We start from the raw sequence: 26171 nt of genomic DNA, 5'->3' as shown, positions 1-26171 counted from the left end.
CGCCGATTAGGGCCCGCAGAGCGGTCCAGAGCTGGGTCGAACACAAAGTTAAAGTCCCCGCCCCACAACATCCAAGGCTGTGCATATGTTCTAGCAAGAGCGGACAGAGTCGCATAAAATTCAGGGTGATCATAGTTAGGGCCATAAACGTTCACTATCAGCAAGTCCATCCCCTTACCCACACATCTCGCTAGGACGTATCTACCTTCCGGGTCAGAGTGCACAGGAATGAGCCGCAGCTGTGACAATGGATTGGCCCAAATTAACACCCCACGGGCATGTGTAGTGAATCCCGCAGCAACTATGTTCCCGGCCAGACCCCTGGACTTTAGCATTCTGCTGGAGAGTGGCAGGTGTGTCTCCTGCAGCAGAGCTATGTCTACATGGTGTCTACTGAGATAGTTAAGGACCTTCCTCACTTTACGGAAGTCATTCAGGCCCCGTACATTCCAAGTCATTAGATTCAGTTCACTCAGGGCACGTGCATGCAAATTTGGCGTAGTATCAGCCATTACCAAGGTTCTTCAGAGCATAGTCATTGAGGATAGGTAAATCAGGACGCAGCAGGTCACATAATCTCAAAGTCGCCAGTCGGCGCTTCCGAGCAGGGACAGCATTACACTGCAGTTCACACACTTCGCAGTCGAACCCCACAAACAACCCCAAGCAATCACACTCCCCAACCGTCCAGATTCTAGTTCCCACCCCTAGGACAACAACCCACCCACAGCCGACCTCCCCCAACCTGGTCAGACAGACCCCACTCACCCCCCCCATGTACCCTCAACAGGTGTAGTGTTCAACAGTCCGACACTAACCCCTCAGAGAGTAAGACAACCAAAGGCACCAGGGCAGAGCGCACCAATATAGTACACCACGAACTGTACCGAGAGAATGTCTGTACAGCGCCCCCTCCAGCCCCATTCGAGTGTCAGTGCTCAAAGCATGTCAAGAGGTATGACCCTTTCCCACCCAAACTGGCCCCCCCCGGGCTTGCCCCGCTTGTCCAAGGTATTCTCCCCTGATGCTCTCATCACCTTACCAGCAGTGCACGAGTCCATTGTTCAACCAAGGTGTCCATCCCCAAACAATAAGGCAAACGCCTCTGCAAAGCTGGAGCGCACGTGTTGTCAGGGCCCATGAACCATCTGCAGTGTAGAGCGCCAATCCTCACCCCAACCGCCTTTAGTCCTGTTCCTCCAGGTTCGATGTCGAGCCGGCTTCGTCTTCTTGGCCACGTCGGGTCTCCTTCCGTTCCCGTGTCCAGGTCTTGAGGGACTTATGAAGTTCTTTCGGGTCCGTGAAATAATATGACTTCCCACCAGTATTGATCCGGAGTTTGGCGGGATACAGCATCGCATAGTCCAGGCCCAGAGTACGGAGTTGCTTCTTGTATGGCGCAAACTGTCGTCTTTCTTCCTGCACCCTGGCTGTAAAGTCCGGATAGAGGGAAATGTCCATGCCCTCATGCTGGAGTTTGCCCTTCTCCCTCGCCACTCTCAATGCAGTGTCCCTGTCGCGATAGTTGAGCAGTTTCGCGATTATGGGGCGAGGTGGTGCGCCAGGTTGAGGCTGTGGGCCCAATGTGCGGTGTGCGCGTTCCACAATGAACATGGGGGAAAAGACCTCTTCACCCAGTAGGAGTTTCAGCAGTTTCTCCACGTACAATTCCATCTTCCCCGTTTGCGTGGATTCCGCCACTCCTGTGATACGGAGGTTGGATCTGCGGGAACGCGCCTCCAAGTCCTCCGTTTTGTCCCTGATAACAGTCAGGAGTCTATCGAACTGCTTTCGTTCTTTGTCCCACTCCATTTGGGCTTCCTCAGCCTCAGTGAGCCGGCGCTCCGCCATGTCTAGGCGCTCCGCGTGCTTGTCCACTCGCTCCGCCATTCGATCCATGCGGTAGGACAGAGCGTCTATCTTGGTGCCCACCGCTGCAATGCTATCCTGAATGCCTTTCTCCATTGCGGCCAACATGTCCCGGATCTCCGTGGGCGCCGGGGTCGACGCCGCAGCAGCTCCCTTCGGCGACGTGTCTGGTGCTGTCACCTCCGATCCTTTCAGACGGCGCCGTTCAAAGGAGATCTTCCCCTGGGTTGCATCGTTCTTCCCCATTGTAGTCTCCGACGTGTGATAGTACCGAACAAGAAGGCTGACCGATCAGGCAGTGACAGGTTCTTCGCTGGCTCTCGATACACTGCTGCCAGTAGTCGAGTGTCTGATGCGCCGAAAATGGCGACAGCCATGGCGGACAGAACCCTTCCGTCCACAAGTCTCAAATCCTCCCAGTTCCAAAGGTGGCCAGGTCCACACTGCCTGCCCCAAGCAACCTAGCCCTCAACAGGATAGTTGCGGTCGGTAGAGCCGTATGGGGCCGCTGAGTAACGATCAGGCTGCGGCACCGAGCCAGTGACCGCCCCACCTCGTGGCGCAGGGCTCCGGAGTTGTTTGCTTCACCGCTCCGCCGTGTCTCCAGGCCCCTCTCTAACGGGGTCTATGTCGAATAGTAAGCAGAGGACGATTCGATCCGAGAGATGACCCAATTGCGAGACAGTTCGCACGTAGCCCGACAACTACCAGTGCTGAGGCCGCACGCCCAGTGACGTCGCCCGGCCTCTGTTCCAGGATAGTGCGCTGCTTTCGGCCTAGTCCGCCACTGCCGCGCCTCCGGGCACAATACCCCGAAATGATCGGGAAAGCTCGCCCGCAGTCGGCCAAAGAGGTCCTCAATCGCAGCCGGGGGTGCCAGCAGGTGTTCTGGAGCCAGCTACGGCTTTTTCGAGCACATCAAGGATAGGTAAGCAGGATAATTCTGGGGCTTTGCGAGGAGCCGAAGGCTCACGCGTCCGCCATCGACGCTGGCTAGCTCCGCCCCCCCCGGCTCAACCATAGTTATTTATAAATACTGGATATGAGCTTCAATATTTTCAACTATTCTTTACTAAATATCATTGTGGATTGGATTAAGAATATTGATTTAAAGATTGATTCTACACAGAAAGGTCTGTGCCACTTTAACTTTTTTTTCAGAAATGAGTTCTATGTGAACGCTGGTTCCAAAGATCACTTGATACCCATGTTCACTTGGACATAAGGGTTCCTCTTGTTCTTGTTTAAACTGGTTGCCATAAGACACATTTTTCTCTTGTGGCAGCCAGTTAAATTCTCTGCTCCGTGGTTCATCCTATCTGACTTCTTTGTTTTTTACATTTCTGAACTTGCGGAAGATCTGTATATCCTAAACGGCAGAGATATAAAAAAGTGTTAACCCTTGAAAGCTAGCTCTGCAACTTTTTAGAATGCTTTCATCTCCAAAACAAATCTTCAAATTTACACCAAACCAACAAAAGCATTTATTGCTTTCTGAGTAAGTTCTTGTTTAAACCCAAGGTACAGCATGTTTCTCCCAGCGTGTACTATAACTGGACACTCTTACGGTTTGACAGGAAAACAAAGCCTCTCCCTCATTCCTTATTGCCATTTTTCTAAGAACTGTACTTTTTAGGTTTTGCCTAGCCAATGCGTACGAAGTACGCATGCGCTAGGAAAAACTGATGATTTCTGTGTGTGGGGACTGGACCGTCCCCACTCTCTCATTGGCTAGCTCCATATATGGAGGCTAGCCATTGGGAGAAGGTTCTGTCCGTCAATCTCGGACTAGTTTCGGGGGCGTTCCCGAGAATTTTTGGCTTTTGGCTACGTCAGCTGAAACCAGTTCTCGGAAACGCCCCCGAGTATGTTCTGGCACCTGCCTTCCTGCTTGTGACGCGCTGCTCACTTATTCAGGTAAGTGCGACACGTTTTAGTTAGTTTTGAATGTATATATATTTTTTTTACGTTCCATGTTAATCACTCTTTTTTTCCAGCTGTCCTCTCTCTCCCCTGTGAGCCCGTTCTCGCCCCCCCCTCCCGCTGCCGAGCTCCGACCTAGGAGGGGTGGCAGCAGAAAGGAAGGAGGGCTGCAGGCAGAGCAGGAGAACAACCATGGCGGGCGCTCTGCCGGGCTCCCGTGAGCTGAGCGAGCCCGGCGGCATCAGAGGCGGGAGAGCCCTGCTGCACCATCCTTGGTGAGTGGTGCTTGCTGTCCTGTCTTCCCCCGCCCCCCCCCCCCTCTGTCCGTGTGCCCGTTCCCGACCGTCCCCCTCCAGCTGTCCTCTCTCTCCCCCTGTCTGTGAGCCCGTTCTCGCCCCCCCCCTCCCGCGCTCCGACCGAGCAGGGATGGCGGCAGAAAGGAAGGAGGGCTGCAGGCAGAGCAGGGGGAGGCGCCCTGCGCCGACAGGCTTTCGCGGTCCTTCCTTTTCACAGCCGCTTTCTTGGCCGTAGGCGCCGGCGACGGGCCCAACCAGCCCCTCAGACCCACGCCCAGTCAGAGCCGCTTCCAGGTGGACCCGGTGACGGAGGGGGGAGCCCCGAAGGCCCGAGACGACGAGGCCAAGGGCCGGTTTCATGTCCAGCGTCTGCACAGTCAAATGCTGCGGCTGCGCTGCCAAACTGGGTCTAACAAAGTTCTATGTAGCTGTCTTCGAGCAATGCCTGGCAATCGAGGTTAAAAAGAAAGTAATAGGCGGCGCCATGCATTTTTTAAAAAATGTATTTCCTCTGGCTTATTTGCCTCGCAGTTTGTTCCACTCCGTACTGCAGTTTTAGTTTCACTTTGAACTCGGCTCGGTGGGCGTCTTCCCAATGCCTGCTGCTGCCATACGAACACATTACTGCCTGGCTGCTCGCTTTAACCCTTTCCAAAGCGTTTGGTTGCTGTTGAGCACAGTGGTGCTTTGGTTGATTGAGCCGTGAACTCGCTCGGTCGCTTCCACTGTGCAGTGTGTCAGATGGTCGCTCTCCTCTCCGCACCTGCCTTTGTTGGCCTTTGTTTGCCTTTGTTCGGTGACTCCTGTGACAGGAATGATCACGCCCTCCGGAATGGCTTGAACTCGTCGGCTGCAGGAAGCTGCGGCCTCCGTGAAGTCTGGTTTTCCCTGCTGACTCTGGGCTGTCATCACACCTTCGGAAGCAGTCTTGTGAAACACACATTCCGCCTTGTGACCCTAGGTGTTTGCTTCCCTGCTCCCTGCAGCTCTGAATCTGGCGTGCTACTTTTTCCACAGTACATTTTGACTTTGTGAGTTTCAATTCTGCTTGAGGTGTGCGCTTTTTTTTCCCCAGCGAATTATACTAACTTTTTAGGTTTTGCCCTATATTCGGCCTGCTGCCTCTATTGTGGAGGGCTCTGTGTGTGTGTGGGAGGCTCTGTGTGGGTGTGTGGGGGGGGCTCTGTGTGGGTGTGTGGGGGGGGGCTCTGTGTGGGTGTGTGGGGGGGGCTCTGTGTGGGTGTGTGGGGGGCTCTGTGTGGGTGTGTGGGGGTGCTCTGTGTGGGTGTGTGGAGGGCTCTGTTTGGGTGTGTGGAGGGCTCTGTTTGGGTGTGTGGGGGGGCTCGCAGTGTGTGTGAGGGCTCTGTGTGGGTGTGTGGGGGGGGCTCTGTGTGGGTGTGTGTGTGTTCGGGTGGCTCTGTGTGTGTGTGTGCGGGGGGGCTCTGTGGGTGTTTGTGTGTGTCATTTGCGAGAGATAAAGCTAGTGGCATTGGAAATGACAATGCCATTTATTTATGTTAAAAAAAACCATAAATAAAAATAATGTCAAGAGCAATGCCAATAGCTCTAACTTTACCAAAGGCAAAACCATTGCATTGTAAATGCTTGTTTGATGGTTTTATGGGATAAGTACGTATAATGTACTTTCTTGCAAATCATTGATTATGTCTTGTTTCCTGTCCATACACCTGAAAATGAGGACCATGCAGAAATTCCTGCTTAATAATTATGACTTGTTTGGATTTCTATCTTTTGGATTTGTAGTAAATTTAGAATTGTCTAAAGATGTACAAAATGAAACCTGAAATTTGAATTTAGATAATGGGGAGCAAGGAGAATTTGTCAGAGTGGTCCAATATCTATGTATTAACTCATTTTCGACAGTATTCTGATCCAACTACCCACGTTTCTGTCTTTACCAAGCTTATAAGCTTAGATACGAGCGATCTGGCCCCACCGGATAACCTTTCACTGCCTACTATTTTTCATTCCGTCGATTAGAGCCTCTCTATTTTAGTCCACAGTAGGCACATCCTTTTTGCCAGTGTTCTGTAAACCCGTGGAAAGTGTGGGACAGTCACAATCTGCACTGTAGATGTAGAGACTATTTACTTCAATAGATGGCTGGAACATGAGTCCTGTTTTAAAAAAAAAAAAGATTTTAATTCATTTCCATACCATCAAAACAATAAAACAGTCTTATACATAGAAAGGCAGTGTAGCACAACACTTCATCACCGTAAATTCCGTCAATTATTACAAAGTCACAATTTTGCAAGCTTCCATCATTAGAAACCGGGTCCCATCTGCACACCCTCGGGTCTTCATAATTCATCCAAATCTGAGTCATCATCTTCTCGGTCCTGTGACAGATCACATATATCACCCCTATACTTATTCCATGCCCCCCAAATTTTACTCCACTTTTTAGGGCATCCCTTACTTCTGAATACCGTCCTCTCGGCTATCATGGCCGCATCTATGTCCCTTCCCCATGCTGCAATAGATGGCACCTCCATCCCTCTCCACTTTTGTGCGGCGTTCCTTTTGGCAATCATAATTCCTTGTGTTACCCAAGTCTGCCCAGAACACGTGAGGTCATTTGGCTCCCATATATTTAATAAAAATCGTCTGGGCTCCGGCAGAAGTGGCAGCACCTCTGATTGAGATATAGTTCTCATCACGTGTCCAGTATTCCATTATTCTAGGACAATCTCATATGGTGTGAAAAAGGTTCCCTCGTCCCCGCAACCACGCAGGCAGAAGGGGTGCGCTATCCTCCTTATCTTGTGTAGGGTGTGTCTGGTGTAGTATGACCGGTGTAGGATTCGGAGCTGCACTAGCCTGAGGCGTGAGGGTATGCCTACCTCCCTTGGGGAAGTCAACGCTTCCTGCCATTCCGAGTCATCAAAATCACCTATGTCTTGAGACCATTTACCTCTCAGGGGTCCCGTCGGGTCGGGCAGGTTATTAACTAATTTACGGTACGTAAGAGAGGTGACCTTCTTTGGCATGTAATGAGCCAGTAACCTATCCTTCATAGGAGATGCCTCCGGGACCTCGGAGCCGGGTGGCAGTGCTGTCATCAGGGCATGTCTTATCTGTGTGTACCGAAACAGTTCAGAGGGCGCCAATTTCTTATTGTTGTTGAAGACGCTCAAAGGAGACTATCTCGCCACCCTGCCACATATCACCCACAGTTGATATTCCAATATTATCCCATTTGTCAAAGCCCTTACTATTTCTAAATCTGCCTAGTCTTTTCGTGTCCCACAGTGGAGTAAGCTGGGTCAGCACCCCTTGCCATCCCAGTTTGGCCTAGCAGTATGCCATAGAACAAGTGTATGACGCAGTAGTCCAAACATTGCTAAGGTCAGTTTCTTGTCATAGAGGAGAGAAAGCATATCCCCCGTGCCAAGCTGTGTTCTGTTTGCCTTGAATGCCGGATCCGACTGTGGGACATGTAACCATTGATTAATCACCTTCAGTTGCGCCGCCCAGTAATAAAGTTGTATATTTGGGAGCGCTATTCCTCCGTCGTACCATCCGCGCACTAGCTTGGCTTGCGCAATGCGTGCTGGTTTGTTACCCCACAGGAGGCTGGAGACCTGTGCCGAGATAGCCTTAAAATAATTTGGCAACACTGGGTATGGCGTATTCTCTAAAAGCGGGGCAGGCCATCATTATGAAAAGCGCTGCCTTCCCTGATAATGTCAGTGGCAATGTCCCCCAGTGTCGTACATCTCTTTTGAGACGATCTAGCGGTGGCTGCAGATTCTTGTTGAAAAATTCCCCAGAGTCAGCGGTGACGTAGATACCCAAGTACTTAAATGCACTTCCCGCAATCTTAAGCAGGCAACTCTCAGGAAAAGGTGGCGGGGGGCCGTGCAGCACATACATTATTGATTTAGACCAATTTATGGTATACCCAGACGCCCTACCATAAATCGTACAGACATTTAGAAGGGTCAATATGGAGCGCTTAGGCGAGGTCAGATATAACAGGATATCGTCGGCGTACAGGGATACTGGTCTTCCCAACTATCTGTCCACTTGAGTCCCCGTATTATTGGCTCCCATCTTATCCACGCCGCCAGAGGCTCTAGTACCAGAGCGAAAAATAGCGGTGACAGTGGGCAGCCCTGGCGCGTGCCCCTCGCCAAAGAAAAATCATCAGAAATGTGACCATTAGCTGTGCCATGAGCCATTTGTTTGATGTATAAAAGTTCAACCCACGAACAGAAATTTGGTCCAAACCCCAGGTGATGGAGCACTGCAAAAAGAAAGGGCCATTTGATCATGTCAAATGCGCGTCCAGAGAGAGCACCACCGCCGGCTCCTGTACGTAAACCGTGCGAGCAAGCACTCCATGTAGTCTCCTCAGGTTGAGGGCCATGTTCCTGCCTGGCATGAAGCCTGATTGGTCTGGGTGTATGAGTGCTGTTAAGTGCGGTGTGAGCCGATTTGCCAACAGTTTTGCGAGGATTTTAGCCTCCGCATTTATCAAGGAGATAGGTCGGTACGAGGTACATTTATCCGCAGGCTTCCCTGGTTTCAGAATAGCCACTTTGGTGGCCGTGCGTTGGTCCGGCGGGAGTTCGCCCACCTTCAGACTATCAGTGAACATATTTAACAAGTGAGGTGCAATGGATTCTGTCGTCCTCCAATAGAGTTCGACAGGTATGCCGTTCGGTCCTACAGCTTTGCCCGACTGCAGCGCTCCAATGGCTGCCTGCAGCCTGTCCACTGTGAGATCAGCTTCCAGCTCCTGTGCTGCCTCCGGGGTTAGTTTGGGCATGGCAAGATCTTGTACGTAAGTCAGCGCCTCCTCTACTGACATCTCAGAGTCTGACGAATGGATTGTCTGAAAGTGTCCCACCCGTGTTCGTACTATTGTTCATGGGTTGGTTGTTGCCTGTCCCTCCTCAATGCAAAATTCTGCAATCCATCTATCACTTATGTCCCTTCTATCTAGCCACGCCAATAACTTCCCGGCCTTATCGCCGATGTCATATACTTTGTGTTGAGTGGCCTCCAGCTGCTGTCTGGTCAATTCTGTAAGGTGTTCTCTATGTTGCCGCTGTTTGAGGTGCAGGTTGTGGGATGTGTCAGAGGTTGGGTCATTGGCGTGTTGGGTCTTTGCTGTGTGTAATTCGGACTCTAGATTCTGCAGTTCCAGCCGCCCCTCCCGTTTATGTGCTGTGATGGAAGCTATGGCCTGCCCTCGATGACTGTTTTAAACGCTTCCCAGAGGATGATCGGAGAGGCAACCGATCCTGCATTGTCCTGAAAGTAGTGGCCCGTTACTTTTTTGAGCGCCCTCCTAGTCTTGGGAACTTGCAAATAACCAGGGCTTATCGGGTAGATACGGCGTCGCTTCTGGTGGTAGTAAGTGTATTTAAGCGGCAATGGGTAATGGTCAGAGATGCCCCGGGGCCTGACCTCTGTAGTACCTATATTTTTAAAGCTACCCACTGATCCCAGGAAATAATCTATTCTTGTTAGGCTATTATGGACACCCTAGTGGTAGGTGAATTGACGTTCTGTTGGATGGTGTCGTCTCATCACATCTGTAAGACCCAGTGAGTCCATAAAACTCCCCAGGCGCGACACTCCCGAGGTACCTGTCCTCAAAGGAAACCTATCCAGGGTTTCATTCATAATATCGTTAAAGTCCCCTCCAATAAGTAGCTCTCCCTCCGGTAGCCCAAGCAAGAACTCACTGAGATCCGGAAGGGCCACTGCGTGCAGCGCTGGGGGGATGTAAACGGCACTATATTTAGGGGCTGCCCCTCCCACTGCGTAACTATGGCTGCGAATCTCCCCGATCTATCAGATTTAACATCATGTATTATCAATGGGAACTGCTTCCTCACCAATATACCCACGCCCCTGGATCAGGATGTGAATTCTGAATGTGCCACCATTTTGTATCCCCATCTGTCCATCGCCTTGCTCGACGTGCCCGTAAGATGCGTCTCCTGCAATAACACCACCGCCGGGCCGCCCCTCTTGATGCATTGCAAAACCAGGCCATGTTTTATTTTATCTCCTAGGCCTCGCACATTCCATGTAACTAAGGAAAGAGGTGGCACCGGGGTTAGGGGGCCTTCGGCTGACTCAAGCTGTGCTGCGCCACCCATTTCCATGCCCTACGGGCCCGTTAAAGCATATGATTTTTTCCAGGATATAACTTGAGTGCTTCACAGTGTGCGCTATTACTGCATAACCAACTTTGTACATAAAGACGATATAACCATTATAAGAAAAACCTTGAAACGATCCCCATCCCCCCCCTCCCTGCCTCCCTGCCATGCGGACCCAAAACTGCCCGCCGACCCAACTCAGCAGAGTGCTTGGAACCCAGTCCCCTAAACATTACTTGCGTGCATGGGAGCGGGAAGTCAGAGGAAAACGGCATCTTCCCCCTGCCCCAGAGTCCTTATCCACTGATAAGCTCATTGCTGACATACTGCCGAGGAGGGCCTGAGCATATGTCAGCCCATACCTTCTCTAGGTGGTGGTGGGTCGCACAGTGTCTCACTCTCCGGAATCCTTACGCATTGTTCAAACTCTTCCTCTCCTTGTTCATGTTCCTCAAGCTCGTCCTCCCTCCCAAGACGCCGTCGCCTCCTGTTCGCCCGTACAGGTCTCTCCGCCTGCCGCCATCCCTCAAGCCAGTCGTGAGCCTCCTCCAGCGTCTCGAAAAATCAGGTCTTGCCATCTGCCACCACTCAGAGTTTCACCGGAAAGAGCATGGAGTATGGTAGCTCGCGGACCCTCCGCGCCTTTTTGACCTCCCAAAAACTCCTGCGGCGTGCCGAGATCGCCGCAGTGTAGTCCAGGAAAAAGGAGAGCACGGAGTTTTGCACTTGGATGGGCGGCGCCACCCGGGCCGTTTGCAGAATGGCATCTCTGTCCCGGAGGTTGAAGATACGAGTCAGTACCGGTCTTGGGAGGGTCCCAGGTTTAGATTAGCCACCTGGCACCCTATACGCTCGCTCTACTGAAAAGAAGGTGGAGAGACCCTTCGGCTGCAGTCTTGTCTTTATTAGTTCCTCAATGTAGAGGTCCATGGCGGGGCCCCCTTCTCTCTCGGGAATCCCCGTAATTCCAACATTATTGCAGCGGGAGCGCCCTTCCTGGTCAATCAGCTTCGTCGCCATACGTTTGTTTTCAGCCTCTAATTGCGCTACCTTCTTGATCAATATAGTAGTGTCTTTAGTGAGGGACGTTGTCGCTTGTTCCACCTCTGTGACTCTGGCCTACATTTTCGGAAAGTCCGCCCGTAGGAATGTGACATCCGCAGAAATGTAGCCTACCGTGATCTGCACATTGTGGAGGGCCGCCATGACGTCTTCTAGTGTCACTTTGGGGGTTCCCTCCTCCTCTGTTCCTCTGTTCCTTTATCTGCTTGTCCTTTACGTTTCGGCAATGGAGGAAAATCTTTAGTGTAGGCAAACTTGTCCAGCTTCCCCTGCTGGGTCGTACCCCGCCACTCATTGTCTGCTTCGCGGCTGCACCCTTTTACTGCCGCTCGCCTGTGCGGAGAGTGTGACTGTTCTTTAGGGGGCAACCAACAGGTATCGACTTAAAGGCCTTACACTTGACACATAGCTATGGTGTCTGTTATATCCTCGACATGCTTCACATCGGTACTGCCCCGGGGGGGGATCGTGGTTCAGTATCCGCAGTTTTTATCCGCTGCCTTCTCATTTCACACTGAACCAATGCCTCCGATCTGACGCGCAGGGCTCTGGCCCTCAACAGTCATACATTTCGAGCCATCAAACAGAGTCCTTGTAGTTTGTAGCTGGCATTATGTGCCCTTTAAGCCTGCCACTGGTACCAATGCCTCGTACCTGTCCCCCCCCCACTGCCTCCTGATACAGCATCTTGACTCTCAAATGTGTACCTCCAGTATCAGGGCCTCGGGCCCGGCCAGGCCAATTGTCTCAGTGTTCTTCCAGCGCACCACTGCAGGTGCGCCACGTGTGTCCAGGCCCGGTCCTCGGTATCCTTTCTCAGGCCTATGCTGCAATGCCAGATCGAGTCCCCGGTGTAAGCCTTCCTTTCTAGCACCCGACAGGCCTCCGCACCTGACTCAGGCCGCGGTCTTCTTCTCCCCGGGGGGCCTCCACTGCACTCCAGCTCTGGATTGGGTAGCAGCCGTCAGCGCCACTGCAGCCTCCGCTTGCGTCCGCCCTTACAGCATGTACGCGCCGTCACTTCTCCAGCCTCCGCAACAGGCCGCGCGTCAGGCGCTTGGGCTGTCTACCAAAATTTAGCCCCCGGCTTCAATCACTCATGTAGGCCTCGATCTGCCGTTCCCTGTATCCTACGTTGCAGGCAACGGAGAGACACCAATGTCAGATCGATCCGTTCCGCTCCACCTCGGCTACTCGAATTCGTTCTCTGGGTACAATTTACACTGCGGATAAGTGAACGGATTACATGGGAGACCGCCAAACCCCTGGTGCTCAGTTAGACTGCAGCCATCTTGCTCGGCAGCAAGCCCCCCCGTGAGTCTTTTTTTTAAATTAGGGTAACACTTGTGGCCCCTTGCGGTTACAGGCTGTTCCAGCAGAGCAGATCTAAAATGTGACATAAATCCCCAGTCCTCCTAGATTGGCAAATGAACTGCTTTCTTGCTATACTTTGTTTCTTATGCCTTTCCCAATCCTAACCACCTTTGTTTGAGAGTTGGGTGCATCTTGATGGATTGCCAATCTCAGAAAAAAATTTAACTAAATCTTCAGTTACAGAACATTTAGAATAGTATTTTCACTACAATGTTGCCATACCTCTGGCAAAACAGACCAAGTTTATGCATTAGATCTTAAATCTGCAGATATTGCGTCCGACAGAAGGTCTTGGAATAGGTTTTGGAAACCCAATTTATTGTTGTATTTTTTTAATGTTCTTTTTGCATAAACCCTTTAAGAACAGGGTGTTGTTTTTTGTTTATTTCTTAGTGCTGAACGCCTACAAAAGGTTAGCAGCAAGGCACTACATGTAATAATACACCACCCATACATAATTATAAATGGGCCACTGCAATTATGTCGCAGTACAGGACCAAATCATGAGGCATTTAAAGGCGTATATCAATGTAGGCAGGCACTTCAGCACCCGACATAGGGGTAGTAAGCACTCTGTAAATAGCGTAGTACTATACTATTTAAAATGTTATTTACCAACAATGACTGCACTTATGGAAATTCAGTGATGCCATATTATTAATTCTCTTCCATTTGTTCCTAAAGTGCAATTGCTTGTATAACACATAATCTGTTTTGTACTAGTCAGAACTCCAACCTACCTGTACATATCTTTTGTAGGAAAATGTGTACCTCTTTATTTCTGCATGTGCCAGCTGCGTTTTTAAAATAAGAAATGTGGCATCCAGAGCTTTATGATGTGTTTATTTCACATTCATCATGGTGTTGCTGCAAGTATGCCTTTTCAGCAACAAAAACTATTGTGCATTCCTTATTTATTATTTAAGTAACTCGCTAGACAGCACTTTAGGATTCACAATAGTAGTCCCTAAAAATAGAAGTTTCTAAATTCTGGGTGTCCTCTTGAAATAACTAACGTTTTTAGAACACTGAAGGGTGAACAATAAAACCAAATATTTTAATTATTTTCCTTCTGAAATATGTGAAAAGGATTGATTTTGTATAGCAGACTATTGGGGGAGGTGACCACTTTACTCTTGCAACGTGGTAGAAGATGCATTGCACTCTATATTGGAAGTTCTCTTTAACTTTCAGTCATTTTCAGGTTGAAACAACCATTTTGTTGAAATCTGAAGATTATACAGCATATAGTAGACTATGTGGACGATTCCTAATCATACAGAAAACATTGAAATTGCAGATTGGTGTGTTTCTAGTGACCCAGATTGTAATATGCAATATGAAAAAAACTGTTAAAAATACAAGTAAGAGACAGAGCAGAACACAATGCCTACCAGCACTAAATAATTGTTAACTTGGAAGAGATGAAACATTTTGAATTTAAGAAATGTTTTCAAATCCATGAATCCTTGAGGCAATTAATTTCTAAGATCAGGCCTCAGGATCTTGATTGATTATTTTACCCCAGCATTTCTTCTTGTGCTTGAACAACACAAATGTAAGCCTCAAGATGAAAATGTGTACCTCCATGGTTTGTAGAACTGTATCTGGTTTCTTATATAAACCAGTCCACTGGTCAAATTCCAGATCATTTAAAGTATTCTTAATGTATTTCCTTTATCTGGACTGCTGTATAAATGCTAGGTTGTACTTGTTCCACTCACATTGTTACACAAAGTACGCGATTGAGACCGCTGAAAAGACGCATGCACTCTCAAAGAGTGCTTAACCAAAAAGAAAGATTAGCGTCTGAAAGGGGAGCAGTGGAAGGGCTCAAATATTAGGTCTATGATTTAGTGACCAATGCCAAAAGAGGAATGAAAGCCCCCTGACGCTAACCAATAAGAATCAAGTAAATAAGTGACAATAAATCCAACCAATGGTAAGCAATGAGCAAGCTCTAAGCCCAGTGTAAGCTAAAATATATCTCCCATCAGTCAGAGCATGGGCTTTTTTAGTCAAACCTAAAAAGTCACGATGATTGTCCCACAAACTCCACAATTCTACTTCTTTATTCCTGCTTACTGGTACAACTTCATATACAGAGGCAGACAAATAAATCCCTAAAAGGTAGCATCCTCTAGAATTGACGGCCTTGCCTCCTCACTACAAGGACATTTTTCAAATTCACTTCAAATGGCTCTCCGTGCACTAACAGCAAAACTCATGATTCTGCCACATCAACTTACTATCAATGCGTTCCTTCTCCTGGTTCATACCCTTGAAAAGTTCCACATTTATCCTCACCTCATAAAATTATCAGTTTCAGTACTTATACTTTTGCTATTTAAGCTACCTATCGCCTGCAACTTTCAACTGTCACCAAATAGGGTGACTGGATGCCAACCATAGGGTGCAATGACAGTTCCTTTTTATAGTTTCAAAGCTTTTAATGGAATTAACCCACTCTGTCTATCAGGACGTCACCCACCATAACCCATCCTGCTCTCAACTACTGCCAACCTCCCCCGCCTGACTACCTAGTTGCCCCCTTTATGTCAGTCTTTAAAGTTTCTCACCCCCCCAAATACTGCTGTGTTTCAACTCTGAACTTTTCTATCTGCAGAGATTAAAATGAGGATTAAAAAAAAACTCCTTACTTTGGAAAACACAAACAAATGTCAAACTTATACTCCCTTGTTCAGAACTCCCCTCTTAATCATGCACTTGCCCTAACAGACACTGTACTGTAAATATGTATGTTCCGGTCTTTTTTCTGTTCATAAGGTGTTGGCAACAGACACCCCTTTTTATATTTGTCTATGTCACACAATTATATCACGCTACTTATTTGTAATGTTGTTCTCAAGTACTGACGTTGCTGTGTGCAGCACGTTTGTTAGAAGGGCCATGGACTCACTAAGTAACCTAGATAAACTCGATCCGTATGTAATGTGACAATTTGCACCTAGGTCATGCATGAGTGTTCGACTACCATTCTTTTTATGCTAGATATTTACATTACAAAGTCAATATGCTAGAATCTGCCTGCTGCCAACTTGTACGTTCTACAGCAGTGCCGCCTTTCAGAAGTGGCAGCGTATATGCGCTTCTATGTGTTATTTTCCTATATAACTATACATTGCCTGAAGCCTCTGTAAATTAGAAAAAAGGCATTTGAAAAAGTAGCTACAGACAAAGGGGTATTGTTGTAATTTTAGTTTTAAATTTATTTGCAGTTCTCCCGTTGTCTTGAATTTTCATTCATGTTTAACTTAAATATAATTTTATTCTGCTCTTTTTAGCCTGCATCTTAAATACAATTCATAATACATATGATGATATTGAAGACAAAGTGGTTGCTGATCTAGGCTGTGGCTGTGGTGTCCTCAGCATTGGAGCTGCAATGTTAGGTGCTGGGTAGGTGATTTTTCTCCTCGTTTTTTATTCTGATTCACAAAGCATGATGTTTGTTACTGCGCACACTCAGTCCTTGACAAAGGGTAAGAGGTGTTTTACTTCCATTTTGTGTTTTGTTCATTATTAAAGGGAAACACTAAATTCGTGCTATGCCACACCTGTGCTTTGTTAGTTGTGATAATAAGATGTTTATGCGAGTGCTAGCTATGCTGTAGCTGGTCTTTGCATTAATGGTTCTCTTGAATTATTGGCTCTATGAGTCTAGTAGTTGGTAGTAAATTAAAACATAGACATGGAATTCTCAAAATATTCATTGAGGGATACTTTTATACTGCAGTGTTAAGTTTTTCTCAATTGGTAATTTGTGGTTATGAAAATGTTGTAGGTTGCTACAGGGTCCTGATGTTTTTGTCAGTGAAGAATAAAGAGGTCTTATCATGACCCCCAATTGGGATAAACTCAGGCAGATGTGATGCAAATTTGTTAAAGCCCAGTAGTCGGTGGGTGCGCTCACGATTTGGGGAAGGCAACTAAAGAGAGCTGGCAACGATGGGTGGCAAGAGAGGAGATAAAATGACAAATGGTTGAGTACATTTGCAGACTTGAGGCCAGATATACAACCATTTTTGCATGCGCAAACGGGGTTGCGACCCATTTACGCATGCAAAAACAGCATGGGCCATGTACAAAGTCTATTTTGCGGGTTACAATTTTTTTGCGACTCTCAAAATAGTGTTTTGCGACTCACTATTAGGAAAGGGCATTCCCTTCCTAATAGCGAGCGCAACTCCGTGTATGAATGTTTTACCTCCGCAATTGCGGGTGCAAAACACTTGCAAATTACCACCCTCTTCAAGAGTGTGGTAATGCACTCGCAAAAAGGAAGGGGTCCCCATGAGACCCCTTTCTCTTTGCAAATGCAGGGGGCATTTTTTTACGAGCAGGCAGTGGTCCCAGGGACCACTACTTGCCCTTAAAAAATTAAACGAAAACGTTTCAAATTTGTTTTTTTAAATGCATCCTGTTTTCCTTTAAGGAAAATGGGAAGCATTAAAAAAAACTGCTTTATTTATTAGCACACCCAGACATGGTGGTCTGCTGAGCTCAGCATGCCACCATACCTGGGAGGTCCTGCCATTCCCAGTGGGGTCGCAAATTGTGAGAGGCTCATTAATATTCATGAGCCTCTCAATTTGCGACCCCATTTGGAATCATAAACAGTGTGAAATACACTGTTGTGCATAGGAAATAGCACCTCTCAAATTGTGAGTCGCAAAAAACTCGCAATTTGCGATGCGCTATTTTCTTTGTCATACATCTGGTCCTTAATATCATAAATAGAGATTGAATGAGTAGAGTCATTTTTCCCTGTGACAGATGATTAATCACACATAGACTCTCAAGTAATGTCTTAAGTGCAACAAGGACTAGATAGCAAATTTTGTTTGAATTATGACTTTTTTAGATGCACCTCTATGAGCAATATTAACCAGTAGAAATAGTTCCTATTATACTCATCAGAAATAAAGGTCTATGAAGGGGTGCTCAATTTTGGGCTGAGTTTACCAAACTAATAGAGAAAGCTGGAAGTTGTATCTTTACAGATCTATACATTTCCGAAATGACCTTCAAAAATTTCAAAGGAATGTTAACTTTTGAGACCTGAAACACACTAACTGTGCTTACTTATGTAATGGTCTGTTAATGCCTCATCTTGAGATCTTGCCTAGAGACACCTTTAGTTGCCTGCTGTTAAAAACCTATTGCCTGATTTTAGTGTTGGGAGAGGAGGAAACTCCATCGCAACAGTGACAAAGTTCACTTCCTACCAACATTATGGCTGGCCCGGCCTTCTTATTTGCAATCGGGCAGAACTTGGGTTTGACGACGTCTGAGACTAATCCATCTCCACCGTTGTTAACCCCCACTGGTTGAGTAAGGGGGCAGTTGAAGGTTTGGCTGTATGTCCACCCACTTAATTTAGATGGGTAGACATTCAGCTGATTTTCAGCGTCTGCTACAGCCAAGTGTTCAATGTCCTCCTCGCCGGTTCGGGATTTTCTTTTTGAAAATAAAAAAAATATTGTACGTTTGCTGTACAGCTCTGTCAAACTTACAATGCATTGACAGGAACCACCATGACCGTGGTTCCTGCCAATGCTGGAAGTGTCTGCTGGACTAGTAAACTTTTCTAGATTTGACAGGCGGCACCTCAGTCAGGGTGATAGTCGTTTACTTTGTCACCCAGGCGGAGAAACGGGCTGCCCTCCAAGAATTAAATTGGGACCCTAGTGTCTACAATATAATAAATGTAGAGTGGACTTGAGTTAGCCCCTTACCTATTACTTAATGACTTTGCTTTGTGCCCAGGTTTGTGCTCCTTGTTCCATGGCTTTCCCCTCTATCCTTGTGTTTGTTCTTTACATTGTTTGGGATTAGATGACTGACTTGTCAGACTTTTTCACATCCCAACTTTGTTCTTTATTTTATCTTAAATGTTCTTTTTTGTGAGGGCCCAAAGCGTTTCACTAATGCAAGGCTGCTCGCCTCTGGCCATATGTTCCTGCACCATCAAAATCATTCCAAGATTGCCACCGACGCATGTGCGTGCATGCACAGTAGACCATGTGCAATATTTTCTTATTTTAAAAATAAATCAAAGATGTCTGCCTGGGCCTCCACATGGATCTCCATGCATGGAGAAGCCATCTCAGAAATAATTTGGCATTGAACTTGGCAAAAACAAACAAGAAGCCCTCTCCCCTTATCACAGCTCCAGCTCATCTGCAGTATATTAGAGACTGTTCAGTGGCTAACAGTGAGACCTTTGGTGGGATCTCCCATCCTCTGAACTGAACAGCTCTAATTGTTGTTGAAGGGTACCATTGGCACATGGTGAGCTGGAACAGGTCCCTTCTTCCTACCTTTTCCCTGGTGACACAGTCATTCCATGTGTAGAGAATCCTTAGTTTTTATGGCTCCTGTTGTACCATACTCTAATTTGTGGGGGTACCAGGGAGGTCCTTAGCCTCAATATTTAAAATTCAGGAAAAGGACAACGTTTTCTGTTTCAGTTTATTCTTTTTATTGTTTCTCGAATGATCGCTTCTTCAGGGCCACACGTTTTATTAGACAAAACTTTGCTAACACATATAAATCGTAACAAATATCATCTTTTACATTGAAATATATATTGTAAAACTTCCCGCTCATTTATTACACACTTTTATATAGGAACGTTATAGTAGATCATCAGGACATGTTAGACATATAGCCAACATACATGTATCTCAGAATCCACACTTAAATCGCTTTACTTATCGATGTTCAATGTTTTAAATTAGTTTCTAATATTTCTCACAAATGTTTCCTTCTAGTGTAGTTACAGGTGATAAATAATGCCACCCGCCATCATTGAAGTAAAGAGAGTCAATAACATTGTTTTGATACACTTTCTACTTCATTTCTTAGTCCATAATTCTACCATCGTTTTACTGATATAGTTTCAATCACTTATTCCTCAAAAACGATTTCTTAAGCTTTATTACAAGTACATAAGTAACTATTCAATTTAATTCATTACATATTAATTCTTTTATTCACTTAGTTTGCAGTTAAACAATCCAATTTTTTTTATGCATACACCGACCCAAGTAGAAGTAGTAAAAGACTTTAAATACTTAGTTGTTCGAGATATAGACAGCACATTATCTAACAAGATGTCATCTTTTGTCTCAAGTGCGAGTGCTTATTTGTAGTTTGCATTCTTCAGCTGAGCAGTTACTCGTGCTTAATAGTTCAAAGGAGTGCTCAACTCTTTAACCATCTAAAGATTGTTTTTTTTGTGTCTTATAACTTCCCCATTTTTAGGTCTCGCTCAGCCAGCTCATGCGCTGCTTTGCGAGACATTTAGTAAGGGCTTCACAAAATGCTACCATGCCCGGCCTAGAGCTTGCGGTTAAGCACTCACGAGCAGAGGCTCCATATGGCTTTCCTCTTCATGCTCATTAAGCGCATAGCTCGCCGCGCGGGAACACTTTCACGGCCGCATTGCCAATGCTTGTTTGTCAGCATAAAATAAAATAATCAGGCTGCACAACCGGAAGTTGGTTGAAGCTTCTCAGCCGCTACCAATGGGAAATGCCATCGCTAGACAAGTTAGTTGAATTTAACGTGCAGGCTTTTAAAACCTCATATACAAGATAGAGGACAGACACTAAAAGGTACATATTTAAATAAGGAAAGCGCACTACAGCTGTGATGAGCAACGTGAATTTATAATAGTCACTTATCACTTTAACAACAACTTGGCAGTAAACGCAGCCCAACATCAAGGTAATGAGCGCACTGCTTTCCCCGACTACCCCCAGCAGGAATTTCCTATAGAGAATAAAATACAAGCCTTCATTTTTTCTCGCTCTTTAAATGCAAAGCACCTTGAAGAGATCTTGTTTACACAACCGCACATTCTGCAACCTTTCATTGGTAAATTCCTACAAGAAAGCAGCTGTCTACACAAAGCATTGCCCAAGACCTTATCAATGGAAGTGGATCGACATGCCCGTGAACTCTTTCTATTTCCCAGTCGGCTATCAGACCACAGAATCGATTTAATTTCCAACTCGTTCTTTAATCTTGAAAACCACGGTCCTATTATGTGCCCGTCTCCGCGTGTATAGGCGCATCAAGTGTATGTGTGTGTGTGTGCGCGCTTGCTTGCGCAATTCCTGTAGGCATTTGTCTGTGCTACACGTTTAGGTGCGTGTGCAAGGTTTATATTTACAGAAAAAAGTGTACCTGTGCATGTCCCTACACTGTGTGTATGTGCAGTGTGAGCTGCACGAGTATGCATGTCGGTGAAGCCTGTGCATTATGTGTGTGTCCCCTCCTCAATATTGTATGTGCAATTGATGTTCTAGGCATGTACACAATGCAAATGTGTTCCTGGTGAGATCTAAATTTCTTGGACAGTCTGCAGGGCAAGGTGTGTGGCTATGCGATGTATGTGCAGAGACACAAGTGCGCCCGATCTAGTGGCTGCACGTTGATGATTTATAAACGGCAGGACCTCGCCTCCTCCCCCACACTCAACACTCTCCCTTTCCCCGGTCTCTACCTCCATGGTCTTTCAGTAAGACCGTGTTGGCCGCTTCAAATTCACGGAAGGGGGTGGGGAGGCATCACAGGGCAGGCGATACAAAGTCAAGCAGGGGCAGAGTAACAACTTTCCTCAGCATACCACGACTTTTGTCTCTGGATACACCTATCAGCTTTGCGGGTTCTGTCTTGTAGTAAATATACTATAAAAAAATATATTAAATAAAATTACCAATTAGGCATGTGCCACTGGCGTTCCATTAAAGAGCTTACCCAGGCATGTGTCATAAAGTGAGCAAGAACGTGAGCAAAGCCCCACAAAGTCCCTCCTCTCCACATAGCAAACACTTCATGTTGACATGTGTCTATCTTGCCCCAACAATAATGCGTCAGGTGTAAGGTGCGTACTGCTTTCTTTCGGCCCCATTAACAGCGTTACTGTGACGTATATGAAGAGTAAACGTGAGTGGCACCTTCACAGGAGCTCCTCGTTACTTTTCTACAGTGCGATGCGGTAATACGGGATCAGAGATGGAGGATTTCCTCTTTACATTGTGGCCGGGTATTGAGAGCCCAGGGCTGGTGGGAACCAAACGGAAATACACAAAATATGATATGATGTTATTCCTCATTCATTAGCCCACACTTAAAAGGCAATGAGGTCAAAAAAGTCTGCAAATTTATAGATAAATATGCAGCTGGGTATTAACCGTACCGGCAACTATTGCCACAACATTTCGAAAATGTCTGGACATTTTAGGGAATAACTTGGTGGAAACCTTGTTTCTGGTGGATTTTACTGCAGGTTGCCCCTGGCAGTACAAGATTGTCAGAATTTGTTCAGATAAATTGAAAGGTGAGAGATATTAATTGGACACCTCCTGTTATTCGGTAGCTCCTGGCAATTCTCAGAAATTGTTTCAATGCTCTAATTTAAAGCGTTTTCAGAAACTGATTAGGGCAGAAATATCAATCTCCAGAGCATTACTTGGAAGCAGTACTGATACACGTTTTTATTCAAGTCAGTCACGTGCATCATTTATTCATAATTAGCATGTGACACTCATCCACATTCTCCCACCTTCATCTTAACTTGCCACTGGCGTATGGCCTCCAGCTAGCGGCAACTAACCCACACCAAACACTTCTAAAAATATATGTATATATACATTAAAAAAAAAATTGATTTGTGAATGCTTCCTACGCTTAATGCTAGCTCAGAAGTTCCAGAAATCTCTGAAATGTGTATTTGGATTGCTCCTAAATACTCCTATTTTTTATCAGATAAATACACTCATTCGTGCGCAGGGAATAGTGTCTTTCTAAGATCACATAATGTGATCTAGTGGAGAACCCAGGATTCAATTTCTTGTTACCTGGTTCTTGAGTGAGAAAGGCGTGTAATGAAACCTGAACACCCTCCTACACACCCAAGACTTATTTGGAGGGACCCCTTCACACCTGAACCCACTTTCAAGACAAAGATGACAGGTGACTTAGGGGTCTCAAGCATCAGGCACCCTTGGGTCTCCCTGCGGTCTCCCTGCACCGATCCACGTGGGGATTACACCCAGAGTCTACAAGGTAGACACTGCAGTGTATTTAGCAAAGTTTGACTAATCCAATAGGGGTCTTTTTAAAGGGGGTGCATTAACCCTTTGTATTTTTTCCTTGGGCCAAGTTTGGGAACTCATGAAGGTAATCACGAACATTGAGCTACCTCAATTGCCAGAAATAACACCTTTGGACCACCTGTCTTGAGCGGAGGGAAAATAAGTAGCTCCACTCTTACTAGCAGCCCATTTAGTGAGAAATGGCGGAACACTTTTTTTTTAACAACGATAAACCAGTGGTGGGTGAAGGTATGGACAATAAAGGCGGTAGAGCAACTCACAGCCAACCTGCGAGATTCATTGCCCAAACTCGACAAGATATGGGTCCCGTTCCAAAACTACATAAACAAGCATTGGCACAGCCAATAGGTCTCGCCTTTGGGACCTTATAAGTGTTTAGCCATGCAACAGTTCATGTTGTTGCATCAAGGATATTGTACTACCTAACTAAATACTTACAAGGTCCCAAAAGCGAGACCTATTGGCTATGCAAAAGCTTGTTCAATTAGTACTCCGATAAATTCAAATCCCAGCGGAGTGCTCAAACCGTTGTGGTTACCACCAAACAAAGACATCTTTATATAGTAGCATTATTTAGCAGTCCCTTCATGGAGATAAAGGAAACATTTCCTTTTTCATTTTTCTACCCATATTTCTATTAACTGTGACATCTGAGCCCTTGAATTAAATACCAGTGAGAACATTATAGGTCTGGATTTAGTACATGAGACTAAATGAGAACATAGGTTTTTATGTGTGCTTATATATCTGCACTGTTCATACTTGGCTGTATGTGAATGTGATAACTGTGCCTTGGCATTTGAAGTTGTGCGGTAGACCGGATGCTCCAATTTCTGTTTGAAAAGGTCTGTTACAACTGAATGTTTAGTGACCATTAGCTACCTGTAATTAGTTTTATTGAGATGTACGTACAGTTTAGACTCTCTCTTTATTATTGCAAACTTGAGGCATGTTAAAGTGTATTCATTTGGGCTCCAATACTTAAAATACACTTGATATAAATTCCATCCAACCTGCAGTGTGAATCACGTTTACCGAAGTCCTTCAGTGTTCTATTTTGAACACTTTGCGATTAGATCTGAGGAAAAAAAAATGAACTGAAGCTTAGCAATATTTTTTTTATTGGAGTATTTTGAGAGGTGTGAGAAGGTGGTGGTTCATTTACTAAGTGATCCAGTAGCCGGAGGAAAGAAAATCCTACCCCATTCTGAATAGTCCAACTCCTTGCACCGAATAAAGTGAAGCAGTTCAAGACCATCATTTGCACTGGCATCCTCGCTGATGGCAACATCAAGTGTTGTGAAGTCTGTGTCTGGTCGGAATGATGCTGACTCTTGATACTTACAGCCACAAAGTAGGAACGCCAATTGGTGGTGGTAAAGGTTGGTGGAAGGACGTCTGGGGATAACTTGCTTTAAAGGGTGTTGGAGACTGAATGAAAACTATTTGCTCTGCAAAGACGACCATGAGTATTTGCCCACCGAATCCTCCTGTATTTTGTCAATAAATTGCAACTTTACGAGTGTTCATTTTCGTACCTTTTTTCTCTGTCTTGCAGGCTGTGTCTGGGGATTGACATAGATGAAGACGCTTTGGAAATATTCAGAACAAATATTGATGAGTTTGAGCTGACAAATATTGACCTGGTGCAGTTAGATGTATGCTGTTTACCAACTGATAAAATGTTAAACGTGGTTGATACAGTCATCATGAACCCACCATTTGGAACGAAAAACAATAAAGGTATTTTGAATCTAATTGAAGATTTGGAAGGCATAAAGGGGTCAATGAGAACCTGATGGAAGTGTAACCCAATTGCTAATGCAACAATCGCATTATTTTATCATTTATTACAGTTGAAGCTTGTATAGTGACGCATTTATATGGTCACTCACCATACTGAGAGTGACAGAAGTTGTTGCCATGGTGTTTTTGCAGCAATCATTGCTTTTTCAGTATGGACAGGGACAAAGGGGTGTTTATTTGCTACAGCTGATCAGAAAGAGATGTCTTGTACAATTAAGCATTGAAAATGATGGTGATTACTGTTTTGTTTTTTTGGTCCACATTTACCGCCCATCTCACTTTGAGTGTGCATTCAGAACGTTCGTAACCACACTCCGCGAACTGAGAGGCATAGACGGCTAGGAATTTATCCTCGTCCACCTACCGGCACTAAGACTTGCTGATATGAGCACCCACAAGTCCACTGAGATAGCTCTATTTTGCAAGCTTCCAGAGCTAGATGACCTTGTCTTAGAAGCTCCCCGCTAATACTGGGAGTAGTTCCAACCTGGCATAGCGTCTTCAGGCAGCATAATCACTGGACCCAAGAGGGGAGAAAAAAACCTCTCTGGGTCTCATCGTGATTTCAAGATATTCCAGAAGCTTCTCTTCTTTTGTTTTGGCTGCCTGTTCTTGATAAGTCCAACTTGGAAGTCGCCAGGACCAAAGATTGCCATTCTAAAAAGGAAGGAGGGATAGGATCTGTCCTTTTTATGCAAATTTGCCTCCTAGCCTGGAGCACAGCGTAAAAGAGTAAGGATCTTGCTTGTCCTTTGACATTCTCCTGAAGGCCAAAGAAGACTAAGGAAAAATCAATAATAACTGGGATTCTAATTAAGTCCGACATAAATTTGCCAAAGCTGTCCCAAAAAGAGGCCAGAGCTGGGCATTCTTTAAACATATGCATGTCAGAAGCTAGGGCCTGACCACATTTCTTGCAACATACGGGCAGCTCTTTGTTAATTTTAGAGAGCTTTAGCGGGGTGAAATAGGCCCTGTGGATAGTATACAAATGATTCTTTTTTAGCCATGCAGGCTTTGCTATATAGTATAAAAGATTTCACAAAGCTTGCCACAGGGTATCGCACTCTTGGTCTGGCAAGACACTCCCCCATAGATCTTGGGCAAGTTTAAACTCTCCATCCACTGCCTCCAACACTGCCTGGTACTAGAAGGAGACTTCTTTCTTCCCTCATGGTCTGGACAGGAGATTAAGCTCTAAGTCGATGCCTACCCCCAATAAACCGCCTTTGGTAGTTTGTAGCTGAGCTTGAACCCAGCTAGCCAGCTGGAGGTATTTGAACCTAGATAGACCTGTCCCAACCCTCTCACTAAGTTGTTCCCATGTTAACAGTGTGCCTTCTAAGAACAGGTCCCCCCAGACTGCCAGGCCCGATTCCCTTAACGGGGCTGCCAAACTATCCCTCAAACATTCTGGACCCCCGGGTGAATCCTACAATGGGGCCTTGCTTGAAAAATAACCCAAAGAGACCGCCCTCCTTAAGTCTGCCCATGTTTTTGCAAAGCCCTGTAACACCTTAAGCCTGACTTGCTTGAAGAACTTA

At 46.1% G+C, this 26171-nt stretch overlaps 1 protein-coding gene across 9 annotated transcripts in view; it reads left to right on the top strand.

The window, feature by feature from the left end:
• Positions 1–26171, top strand: part of METTL5 (methyltransferase 5, N6-adenosine) — a 167616-nt gene that overhangs the window by 58818 nt on the left and 82627 nt on the right. For all 9 annotated transcript variants that reach the window (XM_086956090.1, XM_086956091.1, XM_086956096.1 and 6 more), the window contains 2 exons: positions 15976–16090; positions 24380–24564. In XM_086956090.1, coding sequence (XP_086812216.1) covers positions 15976–16090; positions 24380–24564 — 300 coding nt within the window. The remainder of the gene's footprint in view (positions 1–15975; positions 16091–24379; positions 24565–26171) is intronic.

The sequence above is a fragment of the Lissotriton vulgaris genome, chromosome 2_1, assembly GCF_964263255.1.
Source record: "Lissotriton vulgaris chromosome 2_1, aLisVul1.2, whole genome shotgun sequence".
NCBI lineage: Eukaryota > Metazoa > Chordata > Amphibia > Caudata > Salamandridae > Lissotriton > Lissotriton vulgaris.
This window is presented reverse-complemented; position numbering and strand designations above follow the sequence as displayed.